This window comes from Macrobrachium nipponense, chromosome 24 (genome assembly GCF_015104395.2).
Source record: "Macrobrachium nipponense isolate FS-2020 chromosome 24, ASM1510439v2, whole genome shotgun sequence".
NCBI classification, from domain to species: domain Eukaryota; kingdom Metazoa; phylum Arthropoda; class Malacostraca; order Decapoda; family Palaemonidae; genus Macrobrachium; species Macrobrachium nipponense.
Window position 1 is genome coordinate 74,738,475 of NC_061091.1, and position 22,670 is coordinate 74,761,144.

The window sequence follows — 22,670 nt, forward strand, 5'->3', positions numbered from 1 at the left end:
CCTTCGAGAAGACCTTCCTCTCTTCTCCGATCGTCTACTTCTAAGAGAGGATCTAGGGGCGGACCTTCCCCGAAAAAGGCTGCTGGAAGGGAACTTTCTCCTCTTCGTTACCTGAACAGCAGGTTTAAGCCTTTTAGCCGACTGGGCCAACAGGTCCTGTGTGGCCTTTTCTGATAAGGTCCTCGAAATATCCTTCACGATTTCCTGAGGAAAGAGGTGACTAGAGAGGGGCGCGTACAAAAGGGAGGATCTCTGAAGAGGCGAAACAGATTTCGTTAAGAAGGAGCTAAACACTGCCCTCTTCTTCAAAATACAGGATCCAAAAAGGGATGCAACCTCATTGGAGCCATCCATAACCGCCTTGTCTAGGCAAGTTAACACGCTACCCAACTCTTCCATGCTAACGAAGTCTGGGTCTTGAGACTTCTTGGCTAATGCTCCTAAAGCCCAGTCCATAAAATTAAAGACTTCAAGAGTCTTGAACAGGCCCTTGATGAGATGATCTACCTCACACATCCCCCAAGAGGCTTTTGCAGATTGCAGAGAGCGTCGTCTTGACGAATCCACCAGGGCGGAAAAGTCAGCGTCTGAGGACGAAGGGAGTCCCAGGCCCATCGGCTCCTTGGTGTCATACCACATACCCGGTTTACCCGTCAGCTTGGAAGGAGGACAAGCGAATACCGTCTTCCCCGCTTCCTTTCTCGATCTGAGCCAGCTCTCAAGACTCTTAAGAGACTTTCTCATAGAAAGAGTAGGGGTCATCCTGACGAAGGAGGGGGACTTCGACAGTTTCGTACTGGATAACAAAGACCCTGGAGAAGGGGGATCCGACGGGCGTAGAGAGTCTCCAAACACTTGCAACAGAAGAGAAGCTAGTCTCTTATAGTCAGAAACTCCTGCATCTTTGGGGATTTCTTCTTCCGAAACTTCTTCCAACGGAGCTGCAGGAGAAGAGGGCTTCCCAGGAGAAAGATCCTTATGAGGAGAACACATTCTTCCCTTTCCTGGAGTTCGATCCGGAGAAAGAAGCCTCTTTCTCTCACGATTCCTATCTGAAGGAGAGTCAAGATCCACTTGTTGGATATTATCCGAATACTTGCTCCTATCCTCCTTCCTGCACGAGTCCTGGAGTTTCCTAGTTTCTAGGAGCTTGACAGGAGAGGCGCTTGTGTGAGGCCTATGGAGCTCCCCTATACTCGGGCTTCTGATCTGCTCCTTGCGCCTGCCAGGAGAGGCGCTTGCGTCCTGGATAAGGCGCCTGTGAGGCGAAGCGCGCCTGCGAGGAGAAAGGAGAACGCCTTGTTCCTGGCGCCAAGAAGGAGAGGCGCTTGCGTCCTGGTGAGGGCGCCTGGGAGGCGAAGAGCGCCTGCGAGGAGAAAGGAGAACGCCTTGTTCCTGGCGCCAAGAAGGAGAGGCGCTTGCGTCCTGGTGAGGGCGCCTGGGAGGCGAAGAGCGCCTGCGAGGAGAAAGGAGAACTCCTTGCTCCTGTCGCCAAGTAGAAGAGGCGCTTGTGTCCTGGTGAATGCGCCTAGAAGGCGAATAGCTCCTTTGATCCTGGCCTCCAGTAGGAGAGGCGCTTGATTCTCTCCTAGACCTCCTGGGAGGCGAAGAGCACTTGTCAAAATCCTGGTGCCTACTCGGCGAGACTCTTGAGTCCTTAGAAGGATATCTATAAGATCCTAAAGGCCTCCTGATTTCTGGGCACTTGCCAGAAGGAGAGGGTTGTTCCTTCGAAGATCGTCTGGAGGATGAACGAATGCTCCTACCTTCTTGAGGAGCTCTGAAAAGAGAGGGGCTCTCTTCTCTCCCGGAGCGCTTAGACGAACGGATTCTCTCACGAGAGATCCGCGAATAATCAGACAGAAGGAGGCTCTCAGGCTCCTGGTACTTGTCAGGAGAGGCGCAAGCGCCTCGAGAAAAACTCCTGGGAGAACTCTTCCTCGAAGGGAGTTTTCGATCAGCGCGCTTAGAAGGAGAGGACATACGATTCAGGTCGTAAGCAACTGAAGAAGGTTTCGTGGGACGAAAATTCCCTTTCAGGCGAGGAGCGTCTGCTGGCGCCAGAGCGCCTACTATCTGAGGCTCTCCTAACTGAACTCTTGATGGGAAGAGAAACGTCTTTCTTCCGAGAAGAGCCTTCTGAAAGAACTCCTACCAAGGTGGACAACTGCTGCTGGAGTCCTACCAAAACTTCCTTCGTCTTATAAGCAAAACCTTCCGGAGAAGAGTCAGGAGATCTCGGCGCTCTCTTCTTACGAGCAGGAGAATACTCCGGAAAAGGTTCAGGACTGGAATGCAAAGTTTCGCTTGCTGGCGGCTTCCAGGCTCTCTTAAGAGGGCGCGACTTAGAGGCAGAACTCCATCCTCTTCTTGGAGACGAAGAGTCCGAGTCAGAAAAGCACTTCCTGAGGACGCTTTTGCAATAGCTGTCCTTGGCAGCCTGGGAAGCGGCTACAGGATCTGCCGAAGGGACGCCTGACCGTTGGGAATACTCTACATCCCCCTTGCAGCTTTCGACATTCCTCCTCCCTTGGTCATGGGAGTCTGAAAGAGGTCTAGGCCTAGGAGCAATGCGGAGTCGGTCAGACGCCCCCTCCACTTCACTGGGGACACTGCACAAATCACTGCACACGTCACTGCGCTTACCTGTATCCTTCATCGCTTGCAGTTGCGATTTTAAGTTGATTATAGAGGCTCTCATTGCAGCCATTTCCGTAGACGCATCCACAGGTTCGCTGCTGGGGGAAGGGGCTGAAACCAAACTATGAGCAGGAGAATTAACAGAAGAGTTAGGAGCTACTTCCTGCTCAATAGAGCAGGATCTACTCGAGCTTCTGATGGAAGCCCTCCTAACTCTGTCTTTCTCAAGTTTCCTTACATAAGCAGCCAAGTTCTTCCATTCAACCTCTGTCAAACTCTCACATTCAAGACAGGTATTAGTTGCAGAACAATCATTCCCCCTACATTTTCTACAGACCGTGTGAGGATCCACCGAAGCTTTCGGTAGCCTCACCTTACATTCCTCTTTCGTACACACTCTAAATACAGGTACCACGTCAGACATTTTAAAGAGTATCCAATCCAAAATCCAAAAAACGGTCCACGATAAGCGTATGCCAAAGCCAAAGATCAATATACATCACCAAAGGTCAAACAGATAATCCTCGGCCAACGAGAAAAAAAAGATCTAAGCAGGAGGTAGCAACAACGTTGTTGTTGCTACCGGCGACAGAATAAATCTGATTTGAAAACGGGAATGGTTCCCAGTCCCGCCACCCAGCGGCGGGAGTGGGCTGGTCACCTGACCTACCTGTCGCGTGTGCCGCGAGTTTTGAATTCTGTCGGGACGTCAGAGACTATAGCTAAGTATATATCTGCCGGGGAAGTTGCATGTACAAAAATTATACTATACTCTAGATTATCTTTACAGTATGGCGACCACCTCACCTGCATCTAGTCCGTTACAGCTCATGATGGTACTCTCTCATCCTGCCCGTAGGTAAAGGAGTAGAAAGAAAGTAGTAAAGAAGAAAGACCAGTCATCTCATTCATTCTACTTTCATACCTTCACCTTAGACTAGACACAAACTGACACGCCAGGGGTACTAGATGAGCTATACCACCTGCTGGGCCACCACCACTGAACCCAAGGAAAAAGTGTCCAAGGATCTATGGGCAACACCTTTTAAATAAAAAGAAGTAAATGTTGTTTGGCGTTCCCAAATACCCGCTTTCAAAATTCTCTCTACAGAAATATTCTTCTTGAATGCCAAGAAGTGCTCAAGCCCCTGATGTCTTGAGCTCTAGCCCTCTCCAGGCTATTTGACCCCCTGTCTTCTGCCATGTATGCATTCCTGATCGTTTCTCTCAGCCAAACGACATTGTGTTCCTAGACACTTCCTTTTTGTTGCGTTCCAGTACTTAAAACCAGCCTCGGCACCCTGGCCTGAGATGCCTCGTTCTCCTTAAGTACGCTCTTAGTATACTCTTGATGGGACACAGAAGCATTCTTCCTTGTCATTGTCTACAAATTCTGCTAGAGAAGGTATTGAAAAGGAGTCGAATCTGCCATCTACTACTGTGGGTTTTGAGTTTTGGTTACGAATTCTGGGACAAACTTGAATACCATAGACTTCCAACTCTTGAATGCTTCACCATATGACAGACCATGCAGTTCCCCCCCCACCCTTTGGTTGAGGCTAGGGCCAATAAGAAGACTGTCTTAGGGTCAAGCTCCTATCTGTGGACGTCTCAATGGCTCGTAGGGGGGTTTTGTAAGACTACTCAGTACCATGGTCAAATCCCAATCTGGGGCTTTTAGTTCCTTCGGAGAACCAGACTGCTCAAAACTCTTCATTAACATAACCAACTCCCATGAAGAAGAAATGTCCACACCTTCCATGCGTAGGACCGAGGCTAGAGCAGCCCTGTACCCCTTTACAGCAGATACAGATATGCCTTTCTGTCCTGAGATATATCAGAAAATCTGCTAATGTTGAATAGTGGTTCCGAGTGGAGACCAAGTTCCCTCTATGACACAATCACAGTATGGTGACAATTTTTCTTGGTAGACTGCTGCAGATGACCCTCTGATATTTTCTGCATCTGTGTTGCTGCTTTCTGAGAAAAAACCTCTCGCTCGCAGGAGATACTTGACAGTCTCCATCCATGTATTGAAAGGGACTTCACTGACTGGTGGTACATCTCCACATGCGGCTGACATAGTATGTTGTTCCACGGAGGTAACTCTCTCAGCATGTCTATTAGGAGTTCCAACAGATCCGGAAAGCCTAAAGGCACTACCAGAGTCATTTTGAGGTTCTGAGACCGCATTACCTTGTTCAGAACCTGACGGAATTAAACAAAAATGGATGAAATGCGTACACGTCCAGATTGTCCCATGGGTGTTGCAACGCCTCTTCTGCTACTGCCCCTACGTCTGGGACTACTGAACAATACACTTCCAACTTTTTGTTGTACCCGGTTGAGATTAGGTCTATGATCTGCCTTTCCCACAATATGACCATTCTGTCCACTACCTCCTGATGCAAGGACCACTCCGTTCCCAGGATCTGATCCCTCCGGCTCAACTTGTCGGCCACTATGTTTCTTTTTCCTGGAATATATCTGGCCCTGATGTCTACTACGTTCTCTACAGCTCACTGATGAAGTTGAACTGTCATCATGTGCTACTGCCGAGATACCAGGCCTCCTTGCTTGTTTTTACAAAAGCTATTACTGTGGTGTTGTCCGACATCAATACCACTGATTGCCCCTACACCCTCTCCCGGAATTCCTGCAGTGCCAGAAACACTGCTTTTAATTCCAACATGTTAATATGGAGTTCTCTGTCCTCGCAACTCCATTTCACTGAAATCATCAGCTCCTCCATGTGTGTTCCCCACCTTCGAGTGAACGCATCTGAGAACAGCAAGAGGTCCAGAGAGGGTTGCTGAAGGGAACTCCCACTGTCAGATTGTTGTCCTGCACCCACCACAGTAGGTCTTTCCTCACCTCTGTCGCCAAGGGAATTTACTTATATGGGTGATCTAGCGAAGGCAACCAAAACTCCTTCATCCTCCATTGCACAGATCGAAGGTGTAGCCTCCCTTGTGGTACCAGCTTCTCCAAGGAGTTAGAATTCCTAGTACTACTTGCCACTGTCTTGCTGGCTGTGTCTGCTTTTCCAGAAAGGCATTCACCACTTATTTGCATTTCTCTACCCTCTGGTTCTTGCTAGGAACACTTTGGCTTTTACTGTGTTTATAATCATACCCAGATACACCAGCCGTTGACTTGGATCCAACTGCGACTTCTGATTTATCTCAATTCCTAGGCTGTGACAAAACTGCAGAAGGGTAACCCTGTCCCAAAGCAATTTTTCTCTTGACTGCTATCACCAGCCAATCGTCTAGGTACCTTATTAGCCTGATCCCCTGAGCATGCGCCCACGTCTACAGGAGAGTGAAAACCCTTGTAAAAACTTGCAGACACGTTGTCAACCAAAAGCACAGGACTCTGAATTGGAAATCTTCTCTGCAAGACTGAAGTGGAGAAATTTCCTGGAAGACTGATGGACTGGGATCTGAAAGTATGCGTCCTTCAAGTCTATTGCCAGCAATAAAGTCCTTGACCATGACTGCTGCTAGAACATCTTTGGGGTCTCCCTCCTGAATCTGGTTTTTCTTATAAACAGATTCAATGTTGACAGATCTATTATTGTCCTCCAATCCCCTTTGGCTTTGGGGATAAGGAAAATGCGGGTGTAAAACCCCTTTGACGGAATCGATACTTGTTCCACAGCCACTTTGTCCATCATCCTCTTCACTTCCTCTAGCAGAATGAAAGCCTTGTGAGGTTCCTGAGCATAAGCCAGGTGCGGTAATGGTTGTTCCGTCAAGGGTGGGGTTACTTCGAACGGAATCAAATAAACCGACTCTGAGAACATCCATCACCCCACTGCTCTGCTCCATATTCCTGCTACACCTTCCAGTGATTTGCCAGACAGGCCCCCAGGTGGTGGCTGAGTGATGAGAGGAGCCCATCCTATCATCTTGAACCTCTCCCCTTCCCTAATACCCCTTCCTCTGTTGGTTCTATTGTGAAAGGGCCCGATGAGCTAACTTCTTTGGGGAAGAGGGTCTTCTTTCTCTATTAAACATGTTATGTCTCACTGGCTTCTTACGAGGTATTTGCTGATGCTTAGCTTCAATAGGATTAGCTTGAGTTCCAGGTATTTTCCTAACTGCCTGCTGTAGTGTCCATCCTTCTTCTATCTATAGCATATTCCAGTATGCCCTCTGGCAACAGCAATTGAGACTTCTAGGACATCCCCATCCTCAATGCTAGCAGGGAATCCAAATCAACAGTGCAGGCTTAATCTAGCCAAAGCGGCATCTTCTCCTCATCAACAGGATATCTGCCCAAACATTGGGACTTAAATTTGTCAAGTATGCAATTGCTTTGGAACCTGATTGTAGCAATCTAATAAACATTGACTCATCCACTACTTTTCTCTTTACTTCTGAGGATGCAATTTTTGCCACTGGTGTTGACCATAGGTCTAACCAAGAAGCAGTCTGAAAAACATAAGAAGCTGTTGCTTCCAAAAGTAGCAGCCTCCTGACATGTCATCGAAGGGCATTCCATCTTAACTTGATCCAAGGTTAATCCAGGTTTTAACCTAACCACATCTCGGGTTAATTTGTCTAGATAGCAACAAGGAACAATTGGAGTTGTATAATATTTCCTATGTTTCACCATTGGGGGGGAAATAAAATTAAATGATCTATTCGTCTTAAGGAATTATCCTTCCAGCAATTCCGTGCAGTTACGGTTGTTGTAAAAACTGACTCCGCATGACTTGAGCAAAGTAATTCATAAGACACCTTCAAATCCTTTTTCAGTCCAAACACCATGTCTATTCCTGGAGGAAGCATACTGGCGGGTGTCTCTTTGCTCCCCGAAAGGTTACTGAATTGACGAATCAAAGTCAACCACCTCCGCATAAAAAGCCAGAAACTCCTGGTTTTCTCCTTCCTCCAGTTCTATCGGATTGTGTTCAGCCGCAGGAGAAGCTAGCTCACTCCTATCCGCTGACAAACGTACGGGTGCGTCATGGCTGTCCGACCCTACGCCCGCAGCATCTTTGATCTCTGATGGCCGCCGACGGCTCTATCTCAAATAGTCAGTAGGAGAACAAGACAAGCTAACTCCTTCTCTGCTCACAGATCTAGAGCTAGAACCCCGGCTATATCTCCAAGATGAAGGCTCTCTCAAAACCAAGCTAATTTCCTCTCTATCTCCATTAATAACGTCTCCAACGACCGTCGGGGTGGAATTCGGCCTTGATCTCTCATTGATCTGAACAACTCCATCCACCAGCGTATCAGAAGAGGGTTACCAACTCTTTATTATTCGACCTTTTAATGGGAGCTCTCTCATCCTTTCTTCGTATCTTAAAAGGTCTTACAGGCGACACTGGTATCTGTTCCTTATTCCTTGTTGAATCCTTCCTAATCATCGTTGATTTTACCAACGGCAGTGTAGTCCTCTCTTAAACTGTCGTCTCTTCTGACATCTCCACGGCGGCCACTATCTCAGTGCACATCGATGCTTTCGCTCATTCAGACGCCTGTAAACGACTTCGTCCGTTAGCGTTAAGCTTACCAGCCACAACTTCTTTACTTTGTTGCTGACCGGGATGTGACAGTCCTGGCTTGAAGATGAAGAAGAATTTAATCTTCTCCTCTTGGCCTTAGGATCAGTCACGAAGTCCAGTATCCTCCAACGCTTGACTGGACCACGCAGTGACGTCATCAAACTTTTGCGATGACGCCGAGCTAGAGGAAGAAGACGAAGACGACGATTCACATCTTTTCATTTTGGTCTTTCTTAACTATCTTCTCCTCAAAGAGGTTTGTATTCTTCATGACTGTGTTATACCAAAGAGTCAGAGAGCCTATTTGGCTCTGGAGGCAACGAAGTAGATAAAGAAGCAGTAGGCTCTGACGTCATCGCATCCGCCATGTCAGTGTGTGACGCAGGTTGTGACGACACCACTCTTGTAGGGAGATACTGAGCGGCTGCTGCTGGCAGCCCTGTGTGTGCTGCAAAACTACTTCCAACGTTCTGCATCACTGGAAGCATTGATGTTGGTGTCGTTGCTGCAGCATTAACTCCCATAAAGTGCAGGCCAGGGGGAGGAGGAACATTCAACGTTGTCGGGCCCTGGTGGAAGCCCGACACCATATAATGAGACAGGAACCCTCCAAGGTTAGTACGCCTGGTAGGTCCAACGTCGACCACGTTCCTTCCATTCTCTGCGCATCGGGAGCCGACACCTGGAACATGCTCCCCCCCCTCTCCCTGCCGGAATGACTGAGCGTAATTATGCATAAAATTACCCCAAAACCCTCCTGGCGTTTCCAATAACGAATCGCTAGAAGAAACTGAAGAGTATGGGAAATATCAAAAGCAGGTGACAAAACATATGGAGCAGTCTGGTGTATTGCCGATACAAAAGCCAATGACGCTTGGTCATCCAAAGATGGCGTCGTCTCCTTTTGTACTGGCCCTTCCATAAAACTTCATCCACTGTTGCACCAACCAACCACGACAAACTTAATAAGGATTAGTAATAGTATGTATGTATGTTTTCTCTGCACCTACTACACGGATGTGGATCTGTAGACAATGATGTTAAAAATCTTGAACAAGGAAACCCACTCACTCCAGGGCATTTCCTTTGTCTCTTCTGAGAACCCGAAGAAATTTCCGTTAGCAAAGCAAAATTCTCCATCTCACAACGTACACACACCTAACAGATCACACCCACACTGACAAACACCCAGAGAAAGAAAAAGTAAAATGTAAAAAGGGAAAATGAATAAAATCGGGCAAACTAAAACAGGCTTTAAAACAGATAGAAAGTAATCACGTCCTATCTTAAAGGCATTAGGAAAGTAACTGTCGGGTCATAGGACGCCAAGGCATTCTGGGTACTACATACCCTGTGACCTGGTATAGATGCCAATACTCCCTGGATCTCACAAGTTTATTATTAATTCTACCAGTTTCCAGCTTGGCGCTAGTATTATCCTAATGTTAAGACCGAAGGTTTGTTTTGTATATGAACAATGACAAATTTTCAGGAAAAAATAGACAAGAAATCACAATACAGGCAGTCCCCAGATTAACGGTAGGGGTTCACTTATCAGCTGAACACCAGTGCGTAATTGAAAATCCCATTAAGGGTATTGGCGGCCTGTAATTTTGATATTGGCTCAAATTCGTGAAAATGAAAAGTTATCGTCATATTTCCACAGATCTAGGTTCTGGGCCATTGCCTAGTGTAAGATAATATTGATACAAAGCCTTTTAAATGGTTTTAAAGGCCAATATAAAGGCCCCACCCAAGCAGAGAATTAAAGGTCTGGTTAGGGTTTTGTTTTACTATTTCTATTTGCGTTCATTCTTCAAGTATTTTTATTTCTTTTCAATGCATTTTGTTTCGTATGCTTTACAATATGTTTACTGATAGAGATGGCAACTCTTCCCATGACTGAGTAATGCGAGCCAGTTGTCCGAGAAAGAATTTTTATATTCATTTTACGTAAACGTGTATTTGTTATTTTCAATCGATTGCAACACTTCCTCAAACTTTTGCACATCAATTGTCTATTAAATATATTACCAACATGCCAAAAAAAGAAGTTTAGTAAGCGAAAGGAAGCAAGCTCCGCAATAGCAAAACTTATCTTGAAGCTAAAAGTAAAGACAGCTAATGCTGTGGCTCTCATATGTTGCCACCAACCACGTGTGCTGAGGAGATGCCTAGTACTTCCTATTATGAAGCTCCGAGTGAAATCTATTATTCCCTTGCACAAATATATCAAGATGACGACGATGATGATGGCACCTACAACTTTGTTTTGAAGTTATCTAATGATGAGGACGGGGAAGAGGAAGAGAATGGGCATTTTCAAGATGTAATTGCTGTCCTGATGTAGTAGATGATTTCGGTGTTTTATCAGGAGCCTTCAGACGAAAAAGAAGACCAGGAAACGAATGTCTGCTATGCTTTCAAGAAAGCAAAAGAAGCAAAGAACATCAAAAGGAAGATATGAAGGAGGGGTTCATTAGCCTCCTAGAAACCTGGCAGCACAAGAGTAGAATGGCATTCTATGATAACCTCCTAAAAATAATATAAACTATACAAACTATTTTCTTTAAGATTCAATAAACATGTTTGTTTTTTTAGAGGAAATAATATCTCTTATAAAAGAGAGGGGAAAAGGGGTGTCATGTAGGCTTTTCCAAGAAACTTATATGCTTCTAAAAGCAGAATAAATAGTTAGCCAAACTTTAACTGCATTTTTCTCAAAAACATACCTTTTCTACATACAAATTTTGAAAACTACCTTATTTATGAATGGATTTTAATAATCTAAAAAGCAATTTGAATAAAGATAGTGAGAAAACACATTTGGCAAATTTTTTTTCTCTCTCTCAGAGAGAGAGAGAGAGAGAGAAAAAAAAAAAAAAAAAAAAAAAAAAAAAAAAAAGTGGCATTTTTGTATTGCCATTTTTAAAAATATTTTTTTTAAATAGTTAATAATGACATCAATTAGGAACTTTTGAGTTTTGCCATTTTATTTGACAAGAATTAATTTAATGTTTCTGGCTAATACTTTTTTCTAAATTGAATGATGAATAAAAGAGATGTACTTAAAAAAAAAAAGTTTAATAGAAAAATATTTGTTAAAAAAGGTTTTCATCCAATTCACCTGAAATTTTGTGTGGCATCTTCAGTCTAACTAGTGGTAAAATAAACTGTGAAAGTTTGAACAAGGTCACTCAAAATCAATCCCGACCCCGCCGATACCCTTAACCACATAAATGGCATTTATGATGCCGAAAGTGCCTATGATCTGCTTACCAGTGTCATTAACTGGTTAATGTCTGTTAAACAGTTTATTGGCACTGGTAAAATACTTACTGGCATAAAAATCTGGTTATCTTTGTCATTAGCCAAGCACCATGACACCAAATGCCATTAACCGGGGACTCCCTAATAAGTTAAGGAACAGAGACCCTCTATTATGTCTGAACTTTAATATTTTCTCTATACAGGCGGTCCCCGGGTTACGACGGGTTCCGGCTTACGACATTCCAAGGTTACGACGCTTTTTCTTAAATATTCATTGAAAAAATCCGCCCTGGGTTACGACGCTTGTTCCGAGGTTACGACGCGGACGCTTCCGACGCTCCGAGTTTACGACGCTTTTAAAAAACACATACTATGATAAGATAAGAATCCTTTATAGTTTAGCACAGTTTCTCTCTCTCTCTCTCTCTCTACTACAAAGATGTATGTTTTTTAGTATGATAAATAAATGATTTACTATTTTCAAATATTAACATTAATTTATACAGCAATAATATCAATTCATTAAAGAAAATACCATAGTGAATTAGTAAGATTTTAGCTTATATTAAAAATTATGGAAGAATCAGTCTTCTTGAAGTAACTTCCAGTAACCTTTTTCGAGATCCAGGTACTAAAACTGTCAGCTATATATCAAGTTCTGTGACAGCCAGGAGGGGGAAAAGCTGGGGGAGAGCTGCAGTGTTGCAATCACTTGTGGGTCCTGACATCCCCCCCCCCCCCCCCCCCCCCCACCCCCCCCCCTTTCTCTCTCTCTCTCTCTCTCTCTCTCTCTCTCTCCTCTCTCTCTCTTCTCTCTCTCATTTACTGAGACTCGAGATTTTTTATGTACTATACTATTGTTTGTAAATACTTTCAAATAATAATAATAATTAATAATAATAACAATAATAACTGTAATTACAAAATTCATATGTGATAGTATTTTAAAGAAATACAATACGTACTAATCTATCCATGTCACTTTTAATTAAGGTTAACTCTCTCTCTCTCTTTTGCCACACAAGATAATAATCTGTCATACATAGTGGTAACTCCCTCCCTCTCTTTTGCTGGAAGCGTTATAAACAGAGAGAGATAAACTTTCTCTCTCTCTCTCTTTCTATCTCTCTCTTTTACCGAGATGAAAGAATTTTTATGGTACTATTATGTAAAATGTTTATTGATAATTCAGTATTTAATAATAATAAATAATAATAATAATAATAATAAAACTTTAATTACAAAATTCATAATGGTCGTATTTTAAAGAGATGAAAATGGACCTTTCCATTTCACTTGTAAGGATAATTCCTCTTTCTTACAGAGATGAGAGAATTTTTATGGTAGATGCACATGTTTATTATATTTCAAATAATAATAATATAATATTAATAATAATAGAAGTAGTAATAATACGATAACTGATTTCAAAAGAAAATTCTTCCCTTTGTCTTTTTCTGTATCAATCTCCCCACCTCAACTCGAGTGACACTCAAGCTTAACAATGCCATACAATGGTCAACGAATTAATGGTTTTATGTAATCTCTCTCTCTCGTAGTAGCCATCTTGCTTGGTGAGACGTACCCGCGTGAAGTCACAATAATCAACAGATATCACAAGTTTAACATACGACTAGAATTTGAGAAATATCTAGAAGTGTTCGTGAACTATCGGTGATAAGATTAGTGTGAAAAACTAGGTAGGATAAAGCGTCTTCTAAGTTAGTTTATCAAGTGTAATACTATAAATCAGAACAAGATGGCAGTAAGTTCCAACTGCGGGAAGAGGTGGCGTAATTTGGCGTGTTTAGCAGATTCGAAAATACGATGAGGTAGCAGGAAGGGAACTGGCATTTCTCATCTATGAAATCAGCAACAGTCCTAAACCAAAAGATACAAAAGCATTCATAGATATAGAGGATATAATCCTTCAAACTGGAACAAATCTAATGAAAACATCGTGAAAATAATTGAAGAAGTTCCAAATAAAATCCAAGTGGTCAAGAGACTCAAAGAAAAATATACATAAACCAACATATCCGACAAAGAAAATGAATAAGGTGAATCTTGTGAATATCCTAATTGATGCATTAGGAAAAAGAATGCCAAAAGCATGCAAACTGTGTAAGGTTTGGTATAGCATAGTCAATCCACAAAACCTAATCAGAAAATGTGCTGCATGCAACATTCCGACCCATCCACAGTGTGCTGAGGTAATACAAGATTTGAGAAAAGATACAAGAATTTTTTGTTCAACATGTCTATCATGGATAGACAATGTTATTAAATCAAGATTGAATGTACAAATAGTTGAGGATGAAGAAGAAGAGGAAGAGGAAGAAGAAGAAGAAGAAAAAGAAGAAGAGGAAAACGGAAGAGAAGTAAACAAAAATGAAATGACAGAAAAAAAATAAGGAAAACAAAGAACAAGATAAAAGTATGGATGCAGAGATACTCATTGATACTACATATGAGGCAATAAAGCAGCATACCTACGAAGAAATAAATTACGATATGACAACAGAAAAGCAAATCCCGAAGAGGCTCTACCCAGATCTATACCAATGACGGGAAAGAGGAAAAAAATAGAACAAGAAAGACAAAACAAAATCTGCAACCTTTTGAAAAGAGGGAATTGCAGATTTGGAGAAAGATGTTACTACAAACATCCTAAGATATGTCAAAACTATGAAATATATGGTAAATGTGCATACTTAGATGGATATGGGGATGATTGCAGAGATATGCATCCAAAAATATGTAAAAACCTAAAAGAAGGAAAAGGACGTAAGTTCGACAAAAAATGCAAATATATGCACCCTGTAGCCATGAATCATAATCAAATAAATAACCAACCAAGTAATAAAATCCAAAATAAGAAAGAAACAAATAAAGAGAGAAATCAAGAATATCAGGTAAAAGAGAAAAGCAAACCACCAATGAGATATGCAGAGGGTGTCAGCAAAAAATTTCAAAGCATCAGCTCCGAAATTCTACTCAAGAGATAATAACTGTATTTATTATGCAAGAGGATATTGCAGAAACGGAGAAATTGCAGATTCAGACACAAAATGAATAATTATGATGAAGGAAGATCAAATATTATGGAAAAGTTGGATTTTTTAATGTCAGAATTTCTGGAAATGAAAAAAAGAACAACATACCAGAAAGGAAACAAGAGACATGGGAAAATCCTTATTACTACCAGTATTAAATGAAGGAGAAAATACGCAAACCATCATAGTGATGAATGCGCAGGGTTTAGTTACGAGTAACTCAAAAAGAAAAATAGAGTACTTAGAAGAAACTAACCCAAAATGAAAAGAAAATAGATATAATGAATATAAGTGAAACCTGGTATTCCCAAGAGACTGGGAATGATGATCAAATAAAAGGGTTCCAAACTTATAGATCAGATAGAAAAAATAGGAATCAAGGGGGAACCGCAATATATGGGAAAGACAAAAAAACAAGGAAAAATTATATGAGAAATATAGTAACTCAGAATGTGAACTATAGCGGTAGAATTTGAATCTGAAAAATGGATGAACATAGTAATATATAGACCTCCTTAACCTACTAATACTAAAGAGTTTGACTTAATAATTGAAAATTGGATGATATATGTAGAAATCACAAGGACTGGACTATTCTCCCTATCTGGTGACTTCAACTTTCCTTTCGTTAGAATGGAAAGAACGAATAGGAGATTGTGGTTGTACTTATACATATAAAAAAGAGAGTAATAGTAGTGCAGAAGATAAGAGGCAATTTGAAAAGCTATTAGATATGCTACTAGAATACAACATTCAACAAATAAATCACCTGCCAACAAGAAAGGAAAATACTTTAGACCTAGTATTTGTGAACGAGATGAATTATGTTAAAGAAATAATAGTTTATAATGCGGAGGTATTTCAGACCATAATGTCATAGAATTAAACAGTTCATTCCAAAGCAAGTTTGAAAATAGAAGATAAGCAAGAAATGAAAAAGTGGGAAGGATATGGAAAATACAACTTCTACAGTAAAAATATAAAAACAAAATGGTCAGAAATTAATGAAGAATTAAACAAAGATTGGGATAACATTTTCGTAAGTGATGACATAAGGGTAAATACGGAGATATTATGTAAAATATTGGAGAAAATAGTGGAAAAATATATACCGAAGAAGAAAAGTAAACATCATTCATGCATACCAAGAGACAGAAGGATCTTGTTCCAGAAAATCAGAAAGTGGAAAAAAAGGTCTTGCAAAAGAAAAAAATGCATGGAAAGTTATAGAACTAAAAAGTAAGATAGAAAATGCAGAACAAAAGATTATACAATCAAAAGAAAATGAAAAACGGGACTTGGAAGAAAAAACCCTATTAAATATCAAGCAAAACCCCAAAACTATTATACTCATATGCGAAGAAGATGAATAAAAGAAGAATAGAAATAGGCCCTCTGAGAATTGAAGGGGAATTAAACGAATGAAAAAAGGAAATTTGCAAAACATACTGGCAGAACGATATAAGAGAGATTCCCCCCACCCCTAGATAGATAATGAAGATAATGATATAGAAGTAAGGATGAAAATAGTGAATATTTAGCTGACATAGATATTAATGAAGCTGATATTGTGCAGGCTATTAATGAAATTAAAAATGGAGCTGCTGCAGGGCCTGATGGAATTCCTGCTATTTTGTTAAAGAAAGTAGTTCATTCTATCGCAAAGCCACTTGCAATATTATTAAGACAAAGTGTAGATACAGGCAAGATATATGATGAGCACAAATTAGCATATATTACCCCTACTTTCAAAAGTGGATCAAGACTAGAGGCAAGTAAATTATAGGCCTGTGAGTCTAACATCACATATTATGAAAGTGTATGAAAGGGTAATGAAGAAAAATATTATGAAACATTTAATAAAAAATAATTTGTTTAATAAAGGACAACATGGTTTCGTACCCGGAAAAAGTACACAAACCCAACTGTTAGTCCACCGTGAGAACATATTCAAAAATATGAAAAGCGGAAATGAAACAGATGTGGTTTATTTAGACTTTGCAAAAGCTTTTGATAAAGTAGACCATAATATATTAGCGAAGAAAATTAGAAAACACAATATCGTGGATAAAGTAGGAAGATGGTTAAAAGAATTTTTACACAACAGAAAACAGATAGTTATTGCAAACGACGAGAAATCGGATGAAGCCAAGGTAATATCCGGTGTGCCGCAAGGTACGGTGTTAGCTGCAATACTGTTTGTTATTATGATTGAAGGCATAGACAATAATGTTAAGGATTCGGTAGTGAGTAGTTTCGCAGATGACACAAGAATAAGTAGAGAAATTACTTGTGATGAAGATAGGAACGCTCTACAAAGACACCTTAACAAAGTATATGATTGGGCAGAGGTAAATAGGATGGTATTTAACTCTGATAAATTTGAATCAATAAATTATGGAGACAGAGAAAGAAAGCTATATGCATATAAGGGACCTAATAATGAGACCATCACAAATAAGGAAGCATTTAAAGACCTTGGTGTGATGATGAATAGGAACATGTTATGCAATGATCAAATAGCAACTCTGTTGGCAAAATGTAAAGCAAAAATGGGAATGTTGTTACGGCACTTCAAAACAGAAAAGCTGAACACATGATTATGCTTTATAAAACATATGTTCGTGGTCCACTTGAATATTGCAATATGATATGGTACCCACACTATCAAAAGGATATTGCACAAATAGAGAGTGTACAAAGGTCCTTTACAGCTAGAATAGAAGAAGTTAAGGACCTAGACTACTGGGAAAGACTACAATTCTTAAAATTATATAGTCTAGAAAGGAGAAGAGAACGCTACATGATAATTCAGGCATGGAAACAGATAGAAGGAATAGCAGAAAATATCATGGAACTAAAAATATCAGAAAGAGCAAGCAGAGGTAGATTAATAGTGCCCAAAACTATACCAGGAAAAATAAGGAAAGCACACAGGACATTAATCCACTACGCACCAGCATCGATAATGCAGCGTCTATTCAATGCGTTGCCAGCTCATCTGAGGAATATATCAGGAGTGAGCGTAGATGTGTTTAAGAATAAGCTCGACAAATATCTAAACTGCATCCCAGACCATCCAAGATTGGAAGATGCAAAATATACCGGAAGATGTACTAGCAACTCTCTGGTATAAACATTAGAGGTTCCTCACACTGAGGGACCTGGGGCAACCCGAACAAGATGTAAGGTCTGTAAGGTCTGTAAGGCTCTCTCTCTCTCTCTCTTACTGAGATGAGATCATTTTCATGGACGTGTGTGTAATAAGTTTATCATTAATATTTTCCAATAATAATACTATAAGTACAAAATTCATATCTGAGTATTTTAAATACAATAATCATTCCATTTCTCTCTTTTAAATACTGTAAGGACAACTCTCTCTCTCTCTCTCTCTCTCTCTCTCTCTCTCTCTCTCTCTCTCACAAGATACTTGTCATACATTTGGTGTTTCTATTTCTTCCTTTTATCTCTCTCGCTCTCAGCAAAAGAATTGATAGACAGACAAACATAATTGCACAGTCCTCTCTTTCTCTCTTCTCTGGAGAAATATATGTATTTATGGGAGGGGGGAAAAAGTTGCCTACAGACGTTCATTTCAATCTATTGAAACCTAAGGAGTTATTTCTCTCTCTCTCTCTCTCTCTCTCTCTCTCTCTCTCTCTCTCTCTCTCTCTTGTATTTTAATGAAAATATACAGTAATTTGTGAATACACTGTGTTGCACATGAAAAAAAAGTAAATTAGTGATAATTTTAGAGATACGGCCCTAAGAAAAATTGCTAATTAGTAGTGAAATTTTCCCTGTGGACATGTTTTCAAGAACGTCGTTCCGGCTTACGACGATTTTCGGGTTACGACACGTCTTAAGAACGGACCCCGTCGTAAACCCGGGGACCGCCTGTATCTTACTGGTAATAGCAATTTGGAAGCTTCAAAGCTTTACTAACATGCACTTTACACTTACTGTTCAAGTTAAAGAGAATTAACTTGCTGTGAGTATTATTCTTTTCAAAGAATCTAGTTACGTAGCCATCCACTTGTGTCACTAATAAGCTGGTAACAAATTAGAAGTGGCCAGTCCTACTTCGGGGATTTTAACCCTAGGTCAGTAAGGCTACGTAATACGTAATTTCTCAGACAAAGAACTATACATAGAACAGATTACTTTAGGTAAGAAAGAGAAAATAATAATTTACCTGGAAGTCTCCTCAAATTTCCCTTTGTCCAGCGCCCCACAGGCTTGAAGTAGGCGATCAACAATTTCCCAAGGAACCACATCAGAAAGATTTGAAACCTTGACAAAAGTTTCATCATTCATAGTTCCTTTACTGGAAAGTGAACTCTTTTTCTGTGGCTTGCGCGTATCTTTGCTCAATGTATGGAGTCCTTGACCACCTGCTCTGCTTGTGGAAGATGAGCAGGTCTCTCTTAAAGTGCCGGTGGCAGCAGCTTTTACTTTTTGGCAATCTTTCACATTTGTATCTGCTTTTCCTTTACCATATACTTTTCTTCCAGTACCCTTAGATACAATTTTGTCGTCGTCCGAATCTTCGAGGCTTGAAAGACTGACACTTGACAAACTGATTTCATCATCCTCTTTGTTGTCTGACCGACCTCCTTTGCTGGGGTTTGGTAATCCATCATTTTCTAGCCTTTCCTGAGTAGTGTACTGGATCAACATTTCATCCTTCAAACTCAAATTCACTTTGCATTTCATAGCTATCTTTTCCACTTTATGGTATATTAGTCTGTCAGCCTGCGAGACATTCTCACCTGGAAATAAAATGTGTGTAGAGTTAAGGCAATTCTGTCAAATGAACAGATAAACCAAGTAAAACCAGACATCTCAATGCATATACTACTATATATATGTGCATACAAATTAGTTCGAACAATATCAAGAATTTTCCAGTCAATATCCAACAAAATTTACTATCTGCCCTAAAACCAAGGGAAATTTCATAAAAAAATTGTATGCCTTAAGGCAACAAGTACGTGTACAACTACTACTACGTAATCCTATTTAGTTTAATTTCTTGACATTTGACACGAAGTTCAAAAGGCTAAATGCTTACAACACTTTTAAGTATCACGTCAATGTAGGAAACATTTATGATTGACTGATTGCATGTTAACTGGTGTCACACTACCAGGAAACATTTAGGAAGAAACAATCCAGACCTCACCACCAAAATTTATGTAGGTCATGGTACAAAAACAAGGTGAAAAACAGTAAGTGTATTAGTACAACTGATTGACTCTTCAAGTATTTATTAAAGGAAAAAGCAAATGTGTCGGTGAATTGTTAAACCTCAGCTTTCTTCGCTTAGAGACAAGAGAGGGCCTAGCGACAAGCCTTCCTCAAAGGTTGCTGAAATGAAAGAACTGTTTGAATTGATGATCATGCAATGTGAGGCCGGTGAAGCTCGTGGTTTGCTATGTGATTTTTAAGGTGTGTCTAGATATGTGCATGTGTTTGTGTGTAATGATGGGTCCAACCGCCCGACATTGGAGAGAAAGGTGACACTCTCCTCAGATAAATGATAAGACAAGATAAGACAAAGGACGGCTTGGAGGTCTCGGGGTCAAGAAAGCCCATCGTCAAAGGTATGGCACATTTAAAAGGACTAAGGAAAGTTGCCTTCGAAAAGAGAGAAGTGTAATGTGTATACATTTATTTAATACATAATTATGTGTTGGGGAATGTAATGGATATATCTCTTTGTTTCAGATGGCTTCATGGCATTATACAAGAAAATGGGATTCTCTAAAAGTCTTGACTATTTAAATGTAGAAACTAATAATTTGTGAGTTTTGGGAGTGATTACTTAGTCTAATTCAGGAGAATATAATGACAATTTACAGTCTTTTTGAGGGTCAGACTTAGTTCTTAATGTAACGTCACTTAATCACTTTGTTCCATATCGTGTTCACCTAGTTTGGGAAATAATAAGTAAATTTCTTTATTTGCGAGAATTCATTAGCCTAGCTATATCCTAGCTTGATATCGTTTGCAGAGATGGTCAGAAACTAAAGGTAAGAGAGTTGTCGCTTGTTTTATTTTTTATTTAACCAGTGCCGAATGGTCGAATATGCTCACCAATATATATATATATGCTGCAAACTGACTCATAGTGCTCATACTGCAAACTGTATAAAATGCAATGGAAAATACTAATTGTTCAATGAATGACTGGTGGCTAATTTCAATGACTGCTTGATGTACAGAAGTTCGGTCTAATGACCTACCACTGGAACTGAACTGTTTGGTTATTTATTCAGTGTTCTAATAATGGTGCTTGAACACTGGTTTAAAATGAACTTACTTGAATTTTCAGCATAGTTTTCAAGGCTCTTCACTTCTAAGGGTTTTCCAGCAAGTATCACTGCACTAAACAACTGTTTTGCTCTCAGTGCAACGTCATGACTTAGGAACTTGACCACACAATACTCTGCAATAATGAAATGCATAAAACACAAAGGAATAAGGTAATTGAAAAAAGAAATTAACTTTCACAAGTGAATTTATATTACTTTTCTCTCCGTAGTTCAAAACAATGAAAACACTCATAATTAGGTAAAAAAAGAAATTACAATGAGTAACTTATGATTCAATTCAAATAAGTGAAGACTTTATTACCTCGGTTATTTTATTACAATTGTGAAGGGCTTCTATGAAAAATACAGTACCTGCAGGTTTTCCTAGGATATTCGATGGGGCGTGTTGCATGGAATGTACTTGTCCACAAGCTTCAAAAAGGACCTTCAAATCTTCATCCTTTAGCTTCTATGTATGTTCATCAATATAATTCCATAAGTCGTCTGATTAGATGGGTCTTTTACGATCATAGGATCTTCCACTTTTGACGAGCTAGGTTTGGCCACTGAGCAGTTCTTTTGAAGATTAATCTTTGGTGTAACAACAGCTGTTGGAATTCCCTCATTAAGAGTAACCATCTTTAAAGGTACAGAACCATGATCTTTAACAGCCAGAGTATATCTCCCAGATCCAGATGGAACAGTAGTAGTCACTGAACTGGTTTTTAGAGAGCTATGAATTTCAGCTACAATGCCCTTATGAGAAGAAAGAACTTTATCATGTACTTTAGTAGGATGCACAATACAAGTTGGGGCAGGTATTTTTGCCATTGTTTTAACACTCGATGGAGACCCTGACCTACTTTGTATCACAAGAGCAACTGAGGAAGGTGCAGGCTTTGAGGTTACACTAGGAGTTCCTCCCTTTTTTGGGGAACTTGTACCAGAACAGCTTTCCTTTGCTAAAGGTATTATGTTAGCAGACGATGCCTGGGGTTCTGCTGTTGCTTTTGAATTGGAAACCTTCACTGAAGTGTCAACTATGGAAGCTTGAGGAATTGTAGTTGAAACTGAGCTCATTTTGTTTGTTTCTCCAGACACAGGTTCACTTTTCACAACAGAAGCTTTACTTGCTAGTTCAGATTCAGAGGACACACTGTCCAGAACTGCTCTGGGTTTTCTTTTTGAAGATATCTTATCCTTAGGTATACTAGCAAGCAAATCTTGTCCTTCATTTGGATTGGTAGAAACAACAGTACTTGGTCTCTGGTTTAACTCTGTATAAGAACTATCAGCCTGCACTGCTTCAGCACATGACTTGGCTTGGGATGTATCACCTGACAGTGATGCCACAGTTCCAAAAGGAGCCTTCTGATTAGAAGAGGACAAGTTCATATCTTTGTCTTTGTCAGCTGCTTCTGGTATTGCAGTTATTTTGGAGGAACCTTTTACTAAGGATACAGACTCTGTTGCAACAGAACTTTCTCCAGTATTGCTGAGTGTATTAGGAGAGACCACATAAGTCCCGCAGTTATCTGAAGACACAGTAACATTTTCAGACACCTCCAAAGGCAATTTTCTAGGAGACAATTTGGAGGTTACCTCTGGGCTTTCAAGTGAAACTTTGGACAAAGACATTTTACTTGCATGACAGAGTTTCTCAGAAGTCAATTTATTTGGCATTAGTTTTTCATAGAATGTTTCACAGCAAGTTTCTGTTTTGCCAGACACATTTTCTTGTGACGCAAAACAGGAAGTAGCCTCATTTTTTATATCAAACAGCATTAGAACTTCCTTTCCTGGGGCCTTTTAACCTGGTAATGTCTTCATCGTCGCACTCAACATATTTTTTCCAATAATGTT

General features: G+C 40.4%; 1 protein-coding gene across 1 annotated transcript in view; it reads right to left on the minus strand.

The window, feature by feature from the left end:
• The window catches only part of LOC135203540 (uncharacterized), a 25,979-nt gene extending 4,760 nt beyond the window's left edge, over positions 1-21,219 (minus strand). Inside the window, exons 1-3 of the mRNA XM_064233276.1 lie at positions 21,180-21,219; positions 20,816-20,941; positions 18,686-19,262 (exon numbers count right to left, since the gene is read on the minus strand). Coding sequence (XP_064089346.1) covers positions 18,686-19,262; positions 20,816-20,941; positions 21,180-21,219 — 743 coding nt within the window. The remainder of the gene's footprint in view (positions 1-18,685; positions 19,263-20,815; positions 20,942-21,179) is intronic.
• Between the last annotated feature and the right edge of the window lie 1,451 nt (positions 21,220-22,670).